Source organism: Melospiza melodia, chromosome 3 (genome assembly GCF_035770615.1).
Source record: "Melospiza melodia melodia isolate bMelMel2 chromosome 3, bMelMel2.pri, whole genome shotgun sequence".
NCBI lineage: Eukaryota > Metazoa > Chordata > Aves > Passeriformes > Passerellidae > Melospiza > Melospiza melodia.
In genome coordinates, this window is record NC_086196.1 from 49,806,838 (window position 1) to 49,822,148 (window position 15,311).

Below are 15,311 nucleotides of genomic sequence, written 5' to 3' on the forward strand. Positions count from 1 at the left end.
CTCCGCCCCCCGCCTCCCTTCCCCATATATTATTACTCTATGCCACCACCGCTGAAACAGTCCCACGGCGCTCCGTGCCCGCGCCGCGGCCGGCGGGCAGCGTGTCCGTGCCCCGGGCGCACCGCGGCCGCGGGGCGGCTCCCGGGCTCGGGCCGGGCCGTGCGGAGCTGTCTGCGCTCGGCGGGTGCTGAACGGCGCGGGGCGGCGGCGGCGCCCGGAGCCCGGCCGGCCTCGCCGCGGCGCCCGGAGCGGAGGGAGGCGGCCGAGGGGGCGCCGCGGGGGATGGGGGCAGCCGGCGGCCACCCCGCGCCGCCCGCCTGAGGAGCCGCGCACAAAGCCGCGCCGCGGCCATGGAAGAGGAGCTCAAGTGCCCGGTGTGCGGCTCGCTGTTCCGGGAGCCCATCATCCTGCCCTGCTCGCACAATGTCTGCCTGCCCTGCGCCCGCACCATCGCCGTGCAGACCCCGGAGAGCGAGCAGCACCTGCCGCCCCTGCTCCACTCTCGGGGCCCCGCGCCGCCCGCCGCCGCGCCGGGAGCGGGGCCGGGAGCGGGGCCGGGAGCGGCCGCGGGCTCCGCCGCCTGCCTGGACTCGGAGAGCGCGGCGGGCGGCGGCGGCGGCGGGGACCACGCGGACAAGCTGAGCCTGCACAGCGAGACCGACAGCGGCTACGGCTCCTACACGCCCAGCCTGAAGTCCCCGAACGGCGTGCGGGTGCTGCCGCTGGTGCCCGCGCCCCCGGGGGCGGCGGCGGCTCCGCGGGGCGCCGGCCCCGCCAGCTCCTCCCTCACCTGCCCGCAGTGCCACCGGAGCGCGTCCCTGGACCAGCGCGGGCTGCGCGGCTTCCAGCGGAACCGGCTGCTGGAGGCCATCGTGCAGCGCTACCAGCAGGGCCGCGCCGCCGCCGCCGCCGCCGCCAAGTGCCAGCTGTGCGACCGCAGCCCGCCCGAGCCGGCCGCCGTGCTGTGCGAGCAGTGCGAGGTGCTCTACTGCGCCGCATGCCAGCTCCGCTGCCACCCGGCCCGCGGGCCCTTCGCCAAGCACCGCCTGGCCCCGCCGCCCGCACACCCGGGCGCCCCCGGCGGCGGCGGGGACGGCGGCGGAGGGAAGGGGGCGGGCGGCGGCCGCAAGCTGCCGACGTGCGCCGAGCACGACCTGGAGAACTACAGCATGTACTGCGTGAGCTGCCGCAGCCCCGTCTGCTACCAGTGCTTGGAGGAGGGCAAGCACAACAAGCACGACGTGAAGGCCCTGGGAGCCATGTGGAAGCAGCACAAGGTGAGTCCTGGCAGCCAGCCGGGTGATGCCCAGAGCTGGGGTGATGCTCAGCGCTGCGGTATGCTCATCTCAATGCCCCAAAAACGGGTTGCAGTTTGTGAGACATGAGGTCCTTCATGCCCATCATTCTCTCAGACTTTTCTCCCTTTGGAATGGTGCTCTTAGGTTTTTGGCCCTTGCTGACTTCCCGCTGACCCCGCAGTCTCTGCTCAGGGTTGGAAAACCCAGAGTCCCTCTCTTGTTGGCCTCACCTTGACCACTGAGGTTCCACCAGGTCTCAGGCAGATAGCTGGAATTAGCAAGTCCATCTCACCAACTTGTTTGCCTTCCACAGCATCCTTGGGCATCCTGTCCTCAGCCTTCCCATGCTCTCAGTGGCAGCAGCTACCTGTGAGGAGCAGGGTGGTTGTTCCTTCCTTTCATCACCTCCCTTTCATCCAAGACTCTGTGCAAGCTGCCAAAACTGTATGTCAACGAGGGAGAGTGGCCCACAGCCACCCAAATGTTGTAGACAAGAAAGCATGGTAGAGATGATCATTGACACTGGGTGTTCTCCTGAGCCTTAGAGAGATCTCCTCCCACTCGGTTCCCAAAGAAGCCAGGAGTAATGGCTGGAGGGATTTTCATGATATAAAGATAACTGAGGAATTGTAGATGGGGACTAGGGACAAGTAAAGATTTTTCTGAGTCATATATTGTCACTGTCTGATTCTTGCTTCCCTGCAAGTGATGCTCCCTACCCCTCCCTGGATTCCTTTGTGGAGGGGTCAGAGCCATTTGCTTGGCTACACAGGGGTTTAGTGAGGTCTGGGAGAGCTGGTGGGTCTCTTAAACGTGCTTTCCTTGCTAAAAATAAGGCTTTGCAACAATGTGAATAAAGAGCAAGATGTGCCCTTAGAAGTTGAAAAAATGTATGAAGTTAGTTCTGTCTTGCTGAGAGTGATGGACCCTGGAGAAATGATTAGCTCATATATATGAACTTAGAGAGGAGACTTCAATACCTGAGAGCTGAGGACAATCCTTTGGAGCTTCCTGCTGTATTGGGGTTAAAGGACTTCTCCCACAGCTGTGCAAAGAGCACTTGACCAGCTCTGCTGGCTGCAGGATTCCCTTCTTTTTACTCTCTGCTTGCAGTTAGCCATGAAGAAAGCACAGAGATCCTTTCAGACACTGCAGGAAAGGTCAAAATCAAGACTGGTGTCATCACCCCTCAGCCATGGAATGGCTCAGCACAAGATAGGCTGATGTATTTGGCAAGACAAAAAAACTACTCTCTATTGTAAGATCCAAACAAGATGCCCCTTGGGGTGATCTGCTTTGTTGATCCATCCAAGAAGAAAGACAAACTTCTTCTGGAGGTGTTTCAGTTTGAATGTTCTGCCAGCAGCTCAGCCATCATTCCTCCCTAACATGATGAGTGCTTGTGCAGAGCAGTTCTCTTGCACAGTAAACTGTTTGCAGCTGCTGTTCATACCCCAGTGTCAGAATCCACTTCTGAGCAGAGTTGTTTTGATGAGCAGGGTCTGAGTTCACAGTTCAAAGGTGGCTGATGTTTTGGAGGGCATGACAGACCAGCTTGTGATGTACTGTGGTCTATCTTGAGTTAAAACTGTTTGATGCCTTTTGGAACGTGAAGTCCAGTCTGATCAAAGTTCAGAATCAATAATTTTGTCTCTTTCCTACTGTCAAATATTGTAAAAACTCTTTTGGCTGGTATTTTTACTGCATTTTTTTCTGTGACTGAGGTATCACAGAACATTATTTTTCTCTTGATTTGCATATTCAATCAATGTCAAAACTCTAGTGAAAAGATACCCTCAAAATTAAGTAATTTGGGGGCTCTGAAATTATGCTCTTGTGAATATTATATTTCCCAGAAAAATGTGCTTGTCACAAAATAAATATAATGGAACTGTGTAGCCAGGCAGCCTAAATCATCATCTCACATTCATTCAGATAAATTGTTTTGGAATTAGATACTTCTGCTTAGAAATAGTTTTCTGATACAGCAATTTCTACAAGTTTATTACCTGCAGTTACTTTGTCCAAACCATAAATTACTTACATTGACTGGCATGCCAAAGGTAATTTAAGGCTTATGTGTTCTCTGCAGATGCTCCGGGCATGGCTGGTAGAGGCAGCTGAAAGGTTTGTTCTTAGCCCAAGGAGCCTTCCTTGTGTTAGCCCTTTGTTTGGCTCCTCCTTTGTCTGGGCCTTATTACAGTGACCTAGTGGCAAATTGCAGAGTGTAAAAGCTTGTCCAGGCAGTGCTGCAGGCCATGCAGGGAAATGTGCCCTCACTCTCAGCCGTACTGCTGATACCAAAGCTGGACTGGACTGGTTGGCCCCTGTTAGTGGTGCAGGGTCCCCATTGCACTGCTGTGTGTAACTTCTCCTACAGACAAAGTAAAATTGGTGTAAAATGACAACACGACTTCAGTGGCACAAATCTATGAAAATCCCCTGGTTTAGCTGGATTTGATTATATTTACTTACCTAAAAAGTGCATCTGGACCAGCAGTTCAAGGTTATTAAGAAAAACCCTTAGTCTTCTGTTGAAGTTTAATTCTTTCATGTTTTCTTAGCAAGTACAGTGGTAGTGTAATCACATTTAGGTAGGAATTCAGACTTGTGAATATGAGGAATGATGTGGGACACATTTCAGCTCTGCCCATTCTAAAGGGTTAACTATACATATGTACAAAAATGCTGAAAACATCCACAGCTGGATCTGTCTGTGAAGGGCAGGCAGGCAGGCAAGTGTGGGAATCCTCATGCCTGCTTTTATTTCCTGACCTAAAGCCTTGTGTTCCCAAAAACATGTGGGTTCTATGAGAATTCAACACCAGGACAAGCTTATCTAATCAATAGTCAATCTGCTGCTGAAGAGAGATGGAGGGAAGGCAAGCTAAATGAGCATGAACTGTTTGGTTGAAAAAGGACATGGCCATTATCTGGTTCATTTTCTGAAATGAGAGGTCTTCCCTGCCCATCTGGGTTCAATTACTTACCCTTGTGATCTCTGTGTTCCTGTAATTGGTGGAAATAGAAACTTGGTCTCCATCTCCAGCCCTCACATTATGGGTTGCAAGAGCAGGTATGAAAGTGAGGATAACACCAGGTGGAATACCATTTGTCAGGAGTATTAATTGTCCCAGTCAATGGAGCTTGTTACATCTCAGTCTGGTTTACAATAAATATTTCTGCGGTATGAAAGATTGCTCTGGGCGTACAGGGCATTTTTTATGGCTTGGTTGGCTTACTGGGGGCTTAGTCATGTAGCTCCACTTGATTTTAATGAGAAGTGCATGACTAAGTTCCTCTGATTTGCAAGGTATCTTTTACAAATGCTTGGAAAAACAAGGCTATTATCTCTAAGTGGGTTTCACAAATGGAAATCTGGCCTTCTACTGGGCCTCATGCTGCAGTCAAGTTAATGCAACCACAGGTTTTAATGAGCAGATCAATTTGCTTATGAGCCCTTTAGACAGTGACATGGCTGAGTTTCTGTTGCAGCTCTCAGTGATGGGAGTGTGCCAGGAGTGACTGTGCTGATTGCCATTGGTATATATGCTGCTTACAGTTCATCTGTGGTGGTTTTCCACAGCTGCTGTGATGCCCACATGCTGCCTTTGTCTCTTCTGATGTGGAGAAATGAACTTTGAGATAATTTGAGAGCTGGGGCAGATGCTGGGAAAGTGGAAGTTTTACTTTTGTTGGGACCAACCATTGGTTTTGATTTGAAAGAAAGGAACCCTTTTCTCCCTGGGACAATTTGGTCAGGACAGTCAGTGACTGAGAATATAATGCTTCTGCCACCTATTCTTTCTTGCTTGGGCTCCAGCTGCTTTGTCAAGTGCTGCTTTAACCTTGTTCTGTGTCATCTTGACAAATCAAAGGCTCAGATGTGCCCTGTGAATGGAACAGAAAGTGTGATCAAAAACTTCAAACTTTGGCAAACGTGATCAGCCTGTGCAGGGCTGACCTCAAGATTGTCTGGTCTCGCAGAAAACAGAGATTTTTTTCATGAACCTGGGATTTGCTTCTGTGGCCTCCCATAGTGTTAATATCAAACATCATCATTTCAGTTTTTTGTGCATTTAAAAGGGTTTGTCTAAGAAAATAGCAGAGATTCAAATATTGAGAAATAGGCACAGTAATGTGTCTTCCCTTTACATTTGTAAGGAATGAATTCTGTAAAGCATATTCACATTTAGATTTTAGCACTAATGTGCTTTCAAGGGGCCACTTTCCAGCCTCTTGTTCCCCTGTCTTACATACATCCAGAGTTGCTCCATCCCAGGTGCAGAACCATGCAATGGCACCAGCTAGTTCTTTGAGTACACTTAGTGAATCCTCTTGGGACTCCTGGACTTTCAGGGATCCATCTGGAGCAGAAAATCCTGCACAAATTTGGGGTTGACTGGGAGTTAATGACTGTGACAGTCATCCTCCAGCTCAGGACACTGGGACCCCAAAATGCATCACTGGGTCTGCCAGGGGCAAAACCACTCTTTCCTTCCTGTCCTCAAAGTTCATCGACAAGCCTCTGGTTCAGCTTAGAGATCTCAGGTGGTGGCTGAGGAAAGGGAAGGTCAGGCCTAGAGTGTGGGCTTTAAAAAGGCATATTCTATGTGCCTTACCAGTCAAAAGTTAGAGGAAGGGGTTCTTCCAACTTTTGCGTAAACATTCACCCATTTGTTGAGTTGGAACATGGGAAACTGGAGCCCCAAGGGACATTACTATGAAGTCTGAGAAGGCAGATTTGTCTTTAAAGTCCTAGTGTATCTCAGGTTTGGTAGGATCTACCACATTTATAAAGATTTCAGACTTGGATGAAAAAGAAGTGTCATTTTGGAAAGCACTTGGGGATTTTTCAGCATGACAGATGCTACTGTGTAAGTGTAAGACTACTACTACCTCCTTATAAACGTGGGTAGCTGTTTTATAAAAAGGTGTTTGACTTACCAAGTTGCTGCAATAAAGTGGAACGTGCAGACACAATACTTTACTGCCCCCACATGCATATTTCACCCTCATTAAATCTGACTACAGTAAAAATCTTAACTGTTCTTTTCTAGCAGAAACACTTTGTGGAATTAGGAATACATGTAAGCCTTTTTGCACATTATTAATAATCAAATCCAAGGATTACTAAGAAAAACATTTGCATTTTATCACTAACTTTTTCTTTTTTCTCCTCCTTTTTTCTCCCTTGCAGGCACAGCTGTCTCAGGCTTTAAATGGTGTATCAGATAAAGCAAAGGAAGCTAAAGAATTTTTGGTTCAGCTGAAAAATTTATTGCAGCAGATCCAGGTAACTGTAAAATATAATCTGTTTTGATAATACAGTAATCAATAGAACTGAGTGAATAATTGATTTGATGACTTTGTTTCCTATGCTATTCTCATCTTTCCTGGAATCATCTGACCTTTCTTGAATGGATTTGCTAGGTAAAATTGTTCATCAAATAATGCCTGCAAGCCCCTCTTAGCTTCTAGATTATTTGCTGTTTGTTGCAAAAAGCTGATACTCAATTCTGGACGTCTGAGCTGTGTTGATTAGTGTTTGATTGAATCCATTAGTCATGCTTCTAGGCTCTTCCCTGACTGCATGTGCTTGAATTCCGCATTTAGGAAAAATCCTCATTTTAACAGATTCAAAATGTGCTGCTAGCTTTTCATCTAACATTTCCTAAAAATGCAATAATTTCTGCCAAAAATCCAGTGAGCCTGCCTATTAGAGTACTTGTAAGGATGTCCTACACACACTCAAAAATACAGGAATATTCCCCTAAAAAAAAAAAAAAAGGAACTGCTGCTAAATCAATGTGTCGTTTATTGGAGCGTAAGTTATTTTCATGCCTGTAATTGTCCAGATTTAATAGTCAGAAAAAGAGCTCATAGTGAGTGCAGTAATTGAGGGCACAAACCCAAAATGAAACAAGCCTTGATTTCAATCAAATTTAGACTCATCAGTGCTGGAGGTCAGACGATCCTCAAGGTCCTTCTGGCCCTGCGGAGTGTACCTGGAAATGTGCCTCTCCAGTCTGGGCTGCAGTGTCCAGGAGGGGACACTTGTGTCCTGTGCTTGTTAGTAAGGGAAAACCAAGCAGAAATTAAAAAAGTTTATTATTTATTCATTAACGTACTCCACCTAAAACCTCAGAGGATGAATTTGTACCACAAGAGGTGCCCAAGCTCTTGGGTTCCCTCAGGGCAGCCTAGCAAGGCACCGTCACAGTCTGCCACAGCCACGTGGGGAAGGGAGCACACCAAAATGAGGGACTCGAAAAATTAAAGGACATTTAGCTGAAAGAAACCCGTGCAAAGCCAATGACTGGGACTTGTAATGTGCTGTATTTTGGCTTTAGGGTGAGGTTTCTTTCAGCTGACTTACCCATTTAACAGTTATGTAGCTCACATGGTTATGTAGTCTGCTCATTTAATTTCTTTCACTGTCCAAGGAGAAAAGACAGGCATCTCTAGAGAGCATTTCTTCCTGTAGGTATGAACAGCTATTTTAGGATGGGATAACCCATCCAAAACAGTAGTCTACCACCAATCTTTCTTGAGTCATCTAGCTCCATTACAAATGTATTTTTCCCTCCTGAAACCTAGAAGTGGCCTATTATGACTATTTATGACTATGCTGTAAAATCCTTTAATGTGTTTCAATAAAATCACCGCCAAATTGCTCTGCATAAGGGAGCTGCTACAGCTGGATCAAAAGACCAAGCCATTTATTTGATGCTGCTTATTGCTTAAAATGCTAGAGGAGAGCTCAGAAGAGGAAATTTTATCCAGCAGTACCCTCTAACATTGAGCCAAATCTGGTCACAAATGTGAATCCGACCCTCACATGTTGAGGCAATCTTCATCCTGAGTCTGAGTGAAACATCAAATTTCAGCAACCAAAACAGCAGGACTAATCAGCTGCATATTGTATTCCTAAGTAAAATAAGACTGGGGCATGGCTCCAAGATGATCACTCACACACTTTAACCCTTAAGGAGCTCCCTGGAATGGTTTTCTCCTGTGACAAATTGCACTCCTCTGATGCAGTGTTCGAGCCACCTTTGATGATAGCACATACCATGGAGTGCTCCTGGTAGTCAGGTTTGGTACAGCCACACTCTTCGGGGGAAGGGGTTTAGATGTATCATGAGCCAGTCTGTGCCTTTTGACATTTGGACAAAAACCTGTTCTTGTACTGTTACTTTGTGGGGGAACAGATGCAGCCTTTGTGCATAGGTTTGTAGCCAGACACATATCTCAGAGCAGGTTATTTACAGTAGGGATCTTATGACTGCTGCCACACTCACATAGGGACATTTTCCCCTCAGCAAAAATGTATTTTAGCAATACTTTCCCACAAAGGAGCAAGCAATATGTATTTTATTATCCTGTCTCAATGCACTGCAGACCAGGCAGCCACCCACATTCTTTATCTCCTCTCTGAGTTTGCCAGAGCTACCAGGAATCTTGCTTTCATCTTACCTGGGGTAGTTTGCAAATTCATAATCTATTTTTCTTTTCCCTGCTTTGCAGATCTGTTGTTCTCCCTCTTTTTTCATGCCTTTCTCTTCTCTGAGATCACTTTTATATCTCTTGGTGTTTTCTTTTCAGATACTGCCTGTTCCTCATTGCTCCTGTTGCTTCCTTGCTTCTCTCCTTGTTGCTGTCATGATCTGATTTTCCCATTTTCCCATCTGCTGTAACAATTTCATACTTTCTCACTTGAAGGAGGCATATAGCCAAACGCCCTGTTTGGTGTGAGAGCAGAAAATGAGGAGAGAAAGAAACGATGCACTGCAGCAGCCACCGACTGATTGAGGCTCTGTGCACAAAGCAGCACTTCAGGGGTGACGGGATGGAAATGGGCTTAAGGGGGAGCTGGGAGTGACACCAGCCAAGGAGGGGGAGATGCAGACAGGAAGAATCTAAGACAAACCTGTGAGCAGGAGCTGGGCTGTCTGGTGTCTCCTCAGCCTTGGATAAACCCCCGCCCACATCTGGCCGGCAGGTTCAGGGCTGCACTGGGGCTCCCCAGAGAACACTGACCCTGCGTCCGTCGGCTGGAGAGTGGGATGTTTCTTTATTTTGAGTTTATTCTGAACTCAAAATAAAGAAGGCAAAGCAAATGAGTAGAAAATAAGAGAAAAGATAAAGAGCTAAGAGATAATAATGAATTAGGGGAGTACAATGTCTTAGCAAAGAGGCGCTTCTCCTTCAGTACATGCTTAAAATCTTCTCACATTTAATTATGCTTTTTCCTTTTTTAATTGGGGTATTTGGGAGGAAAGCTGATAGCACACCTAAACATCTCCTTAGAAGAGCAGCTTGAAAGTTTTCTCCTTCTAGTCTCAGGAGGAGGTGAGGGAGAGTCTTCCTTTGAATGGGTACTAGAGAAGCAGTTCCAAGAATTTATGTAATGCTAAATTGTTCCCAGAGCCTACTAAAGGCTCAGTGTTGTATACCTCATGCTGGTTTCTGCCTAGCAAAGAATTTTACCATAATGTGAATAGAAAGTTGCCTCTTTTTTAAAAAGTACATAGCTCCACTGCTAAGTGCTAGCTATTTTATAAAAAGAACTCGAAGCAATACACAAACCTTAGGGCTTTGTACCTCATTAATTTCCTTGTAATAAGCCAGTAGACCAGATTCTGGTCCATAATTCTGTTCTAATTGCTGTGGTACAGAGCCAGTGATTTCAAAGTTGCTACAGTGGGATAATTAAAACAGATTGGAGCAGAATCCTCTTATGTATATATGCACTGTGTATGTTACATTTAGCATTTACATCATGTTGTACTACATCTGTCATCAGGAAAGTGCCAGTAAATCATGGTTTTGAATAAGACCATTTGTGGCATGGCATGTTATTGTTTTGTTTTACAGCATGCAGCTATTACTGGTACAGTTGTAATGAAATCAGAAGGGCAACAAAAATGCTGAGGGTCTTGAAAGGAAATCTTTTCTGAGCAGGAAAGCAGGTATGAGCAATAGCTGAAGGTGCAAACTGTGCTGTCTCTGATGTGTGTGACTCTGTCCTGGTTGCAGGAGAACGGGCTGGACTACGAGGCCTGTCTCGTGGCTCAGTGCGATGCCTTGGTCGACGCGTTAACGCGGCAGAAGGCAAAACTGCTCACAAAGGTCACCAAGGAGCGTGAGCACAAGCTGAAGGTGAGCACTCCTCTCATCAGCCCAGCACAGCTGCTGAGAGATACCTGCTGGGGTTTGTCAGGTTCCCCTTGACAATGAATTCTCCTAGTGACCAAATTCTAAAGTTCCTTTAGCTGGTCCAGTTCAGCAGTTTAATGGAACTGTGCCTACACACGTTAAATGATGGATATACTTCAGCAGTTTGTTGAATATTTATCTTATGGTTTGGGGCTATCTTTTAGGGGTACTTATCAGTGAAACCTGTGTGTGGTTTGGATTTTGGCACCTTCTGCCCAAGTAAACAGTTGTGATTTTGATATCTCCTTGAATCTTTAAATTCAGGTAAGCCACCTCCAGAAATACATGAGCTAATCAAAACATATCAAAGAAACACAGTAAAAGGAGATGGCAAGAAGAAATCTAAAATGGTTGTATGAAGTGGCAGATAAGAAATATTTAAATAGACACATTTCTTAAAATGGTGATCTTAATGTGATTTTGAGGTACTATGGTGCCATTCACATTAAAAGTATCTAAGACAGAAGGAAAAAGTGAAATGGATTATCTAACATATCAGTTAACAAAATCCACCTGAGATCAGCATTCAGCTTGCTTAACAAGAACCAGCACTTAGGACATTCTGCTGGCAGCACAGCAAACCCTGCAGTTTATTGCTGTCACAAGTTGTCCTACAGAACACAGTGCTACTAGACCTAGTCCACAGCCATGTGGCAGCAGAATCAAGGCCAAAATCTGGAAAAATGGAATGCAGCTATTTTATTTCTTTATTCCAGCAATGTGTTCTTAAGCAGAGCAGGTTCAATAATAAATTGTGAAGAGAATATTTAGGGTATGATCTGTGAGAAACCACTCCAGCAGTTTGCCTCTACAGTGAAGGACTTTTAAAAAGCTCAGATGTTAGTGAAAGTGTGACTGGAAATGTGAACACTGCAAATGCAGAGACATGTTCTGTGCCCTCTCTGCCCCAAGCAAGCCTAATCTTTGAGAGATTAATCTGCTCTGAAAATTGAGATTCCCTGTGCACAACATTTTGCCAAGCTAATTATCGCTATTTACAATACAGAGCAAGTGAGTGAAGCTGATGGAGATACAGCAGTGGCCATATGGCAGCTAAATTAAGCATAGATTTAACACACTCTCCCATTCCTTGTTTCTTCTGGAATAATTTTATAAAATTCACTGCAAGCTGAGGCAGTCATAGAACTGTACTGATGTTTGTTTTCCAGGTTGTTTGGGACCAGATAAATCACTGTACACTGAAGCTACGCCAGTCAACAGGGCTCATGGAATACTGCCTAGAAGTTATCAAAGAAAATGATCCCTCGGGGTTTTTACAGGTATTTTTCTTCCTAATGTTTTGGGAAAAAAAAAAAAAAAAAAAAAGAAAATAAATTAAAAATAAGTCTACACATGTGTGGCTTTGTTAATTAGCCCCTTCCATCTCCAAGGCAGGATCACCTTAACTCCTGTAGGTACTGACTAGAAACACAGAGAGCCTGGTGACTGCATGAATGTCCCAGCAAAGAGATGGCTTTAACATCTGCACCCTGACTGAGGTGGGGAGTTAGTGGTCACACCACTGCCCTCACTCCTGATGTCTTTCCTCTTGCCAGCCCTTCCTTCTGGGCTAAGAAAAATATGCTATGCAGTTAATGATAGCTCTTTGCAGAGTATTTTATTCTCATTTGACAAACCCAACACAGGGCCTCACAGAGCTCTCTGATTAATTTGGAGAGGTCAGTGACTCAACAGAGTAGTACTTCTCCCCCTTGTGCTTCTCCCCTTTGCTTTCCTGTGTAAAAGAGTCCTTTCAGCACCTCCCCTGTAAGGAAATCTAGTCTGAAGGGGCTCTGAAGGGGCTGCATGTAGCTTTGCTTTGCTGAGATTGTTGCAGCTGTGGCAGCTCCAGGTACCTTTTCTTTGAAAAATATGGCCTAGCCAATAATTGCCTTAATTTGCAGGATATTGCTTCTTAGGTGCAAACAGTGAAAATGTCTATTGATGAGACAAAACATACCAGTGTTTTTTTTCTCCATAAATTATTTTGCTTTGTTTATTCTTATATGTTTATTAATAACTTTATTTTGCTCTAGTGGTTTCTATTTATTGCCTAAAAAGAAAGGTACATCAAACAAAATGACCTGCACACATGAATGCACAAGTGTCAGGGGTTTGTCAGAGCATCCCTAAAAAACAGGATGAGAATTAGCCAGCCTAAACCTATTAACGCTCCAGACTGTTACTGTCATGTCTGGTCTCAAGCAAGTGAGGGGAATGTGTGGTGTGGATTAATCTCAAGGTTACACAGATTTTAACAGGCTGTTGGCTGGACTCTGCAGGACAAACAAAATCTTTGGGGATACATGCTGCATGCTATCTAGATATATGCTTTACTTTCTTTTCAGCTTACTTTCCCTGTAACCTCTGGGGCTTCAGTTTTTGCAGCCCCCTTTATAAAAAATCAAAAAACAAAAAACCATTTTTGTTTTTACTTTTTCCTGGTTTATATAATGATGCTTTCAAGACACTCAGGCACTGCATTACTTTGAGCAACTACTCCTGCAGCCAGGATACTGAGACATAGGCAAGGGATCCAGCATCCCAGTAAGTGGCTCCGAGGCTGCAGGAGGCTGTGGGATGCTCCTCCACCTACTGCACCGACTGATAAGGAGCTGTGGGTTCAAGGGCTCAGACAGGAGTGTCCTCAGTAAAAGTACTGAGGAAAAGTATCCAAATTTCTGCAACAAAGGAAAACTTTCTCTGTAATGCCCAGAAAAAAATTCTACTCTCTGTGACTTACAGGAAGTTCACTGTCAGGGGCTCCTGATACCCAAATGACAGCTTCACTGAACTCAAGGACAGCTGAGCTCATTGATTTCCACAGAGCCAAGATTTAACTTCCTAAAGTGTCTGTTGTGATCATTTCAGTTTAACTTTTGGTTTGATTTTCTGTGGGCTGAGCAAGAGCAAAGCTTTAAAAATTAAGTTCAGTTTTGATGTAATGGAAGAAAATCCATCATATATGTGAAAATCTATCTGACAATTTATCACCCTCACTGTGAGTAATATACACCTTCCTTACCATTTGATTTTTTAATCCTTTAGCTTTCATCCACTGAATCATCTCTGCTGAGTGGAGAGACTCAGACATTTAAGCCTCTCTTTGTGCAACTTCTTTTTAAACAGGAGAGCAAAAGTAGACCATGCAGATCAGAGAACAGAGTACAGAATTATATGTGGCATTCAAAGGCATGACACACAACATAATCTTAACAGGCTTTATAAATGCAGTTTTTACTTTCCTAGCCTAATATGAGCTTTATTTTGAAAAGACAAGATGAAAGGATGCAACATAAATGGACCTCACCCCAAAATGACCAGATCCCATCTCATCTGTTTTGGTGCCTTAATCCTGTTTCCTTTGTGCTGTATCTGACAGGTATTCTGTCATTTTTAAAGTGTGCATCTGCCATTTCATTATAAACCTGATACTCTCTTTCAGATTTCAGATGCTTTAATCAAGCGTGTTCAGGTATCTCAGGAACAGTGGGTGAAAGGAGCCTTGGAGCCAAAAGTGTCTGCTGAGTTTGACTTGACTCTGGACAGTGAACCTTTACTGCAGTCAATTCACCAGCTGGATTTTATTCAGATGAAATGTAGGGGTGAGCTCTTATGATTTTCCTTTTCCTGTTTTTCATGCATGTGTTGGAACAGTGCTGGGAGGTGTGAGGACACCAAAGGAGGAATGACTTGAATTTGCTGGATAGTTTTAAAAGGTGTTCAGGCAAATTCAGGTTACCGTGTGTTTCTTGGAAAGGTGTGCTCCCCTCACACGTATAATCTTTAAATGCATCTGGTATTTCTATCTGAGCTGAACAAGCTCAGGTAGAAATACCAGATGCACTTAAAGATTGGAAAGATAACTTCTTTAGAGTAGGGCTTTGAAGATTTATAAGACATGAACTGCATGAGACTTCATGCCATTTTGTAGCATTCCTAAGTTTGACATGGTTAATTCAAGATACCAGTTACCCCTATCTTGTCAGAAACAGCTGAAGTAGAAAATAAATATTGCCTGTTTGACTGATATCTGTACTGTGCTCCAAAAATTGCCCATCTTAATAAAAAAAATCATGAGAAGAGATTCGCAAGGGGAAAGCAGCTCCATGGCTGTACCACACAAGGGGAAAGTAGCTCTTTGGCTGGCTCTATGGTTCCAGGTATCTGGATAAATCTGATGAACAGAATTAGAGAGAACTGAGGCTAAAAAATATATCTAAAAGAAGAAGCTGATGAACAGGACATGTCACTGACATTAAAAAAAAAGAGAAAATTAACATAATGAGCTTTTAATGGGGTTAGTTTATATGAATCAAGCTGAGAACTGCATCAGAATTAGACAGATCCATAGAACAGTTGGGCTTGAAAGCCATTGTGGTCCCTGGGAATGATGTCATTAGCTTCTCTCAGTGGTGATTCAAGCCTTAATTATACATGTGGGTGACAGGATAGAGGCTGCCAGAAGTCAGTGAATGAGTTAAGGATATCAGGTAGTGATGTCAGATGTGCTTTTTTTTTGTTTTGAGCAAGCATAAAGAACTTTGTTCCGCTTATGTGTTCTCTCTGGGCCTAATTCTGCACCTAAGACACCCGAGATGAAGTAATTAGGGTGGATAATTTGGCAGATATGTGGAGAAACAATGTACAAACAGTTAAAGGCCAGAGTCTGCTCATCAAGAATGCTTTGCATCTTGGCATAAACAGGCTGTGTTAAAGTTATTCAATAAACATCTGTGAACTGCTCCTTTGAAATGTTGTCAGACAGGCAAGTGGAGTCAAGAGAGCAGG

At 44.9% G+C, this 15,311-nt stretch overlaps 1 protein-coding gene across 11 annotated transcripts in view; it reads left to right on the top strand.

The window, feature by feature from the left end:
• Window positions 1-295: 295 nt before the first annotated feature.
• TRIM67 (tripartite motif containing 67) overlaps window positions 296-15,311 on the top strand; it is a 34,553-nt gene continuing 19,537 nt past the window's right edge. For 5 of the 11 annotated variants that reach the window (XM_063151676.1, XM_063151680.1, XM_063151678.1 and 2 more), the window contains exons 1-6: window positions 296-478; window positions 599-1,277; window positions 6,499-6,594; window positions 10,341-10,463; window positions 11,690-11,800; window positions 13,966-14,119. In XM_063151676.1, the coding sequence (XP_063007746.1) occupies window positions 351-478; window positions 599-1,277; window positions 6,499-6,594; window positions 10,341-10,463; window positions 11,690-11,800; window positions 13,966-14,119 (1,291 nt within the window). In that variant the 5' untranslated portion in view covers window positions 296-350. Of the gene's footprint in view, window positions 1,278-6,498; window positions 6,595-10,340; window positions 10,464-11,689; window positions 11,801-13,965; window positions 14,126-15,311 lie in introns of all 11 variants that reach the window. The other 6 variants (XM_063151682.1, XM_063151685.1, XM_063151677.1 and 3 more) reach the window with 5 other exon arrangements.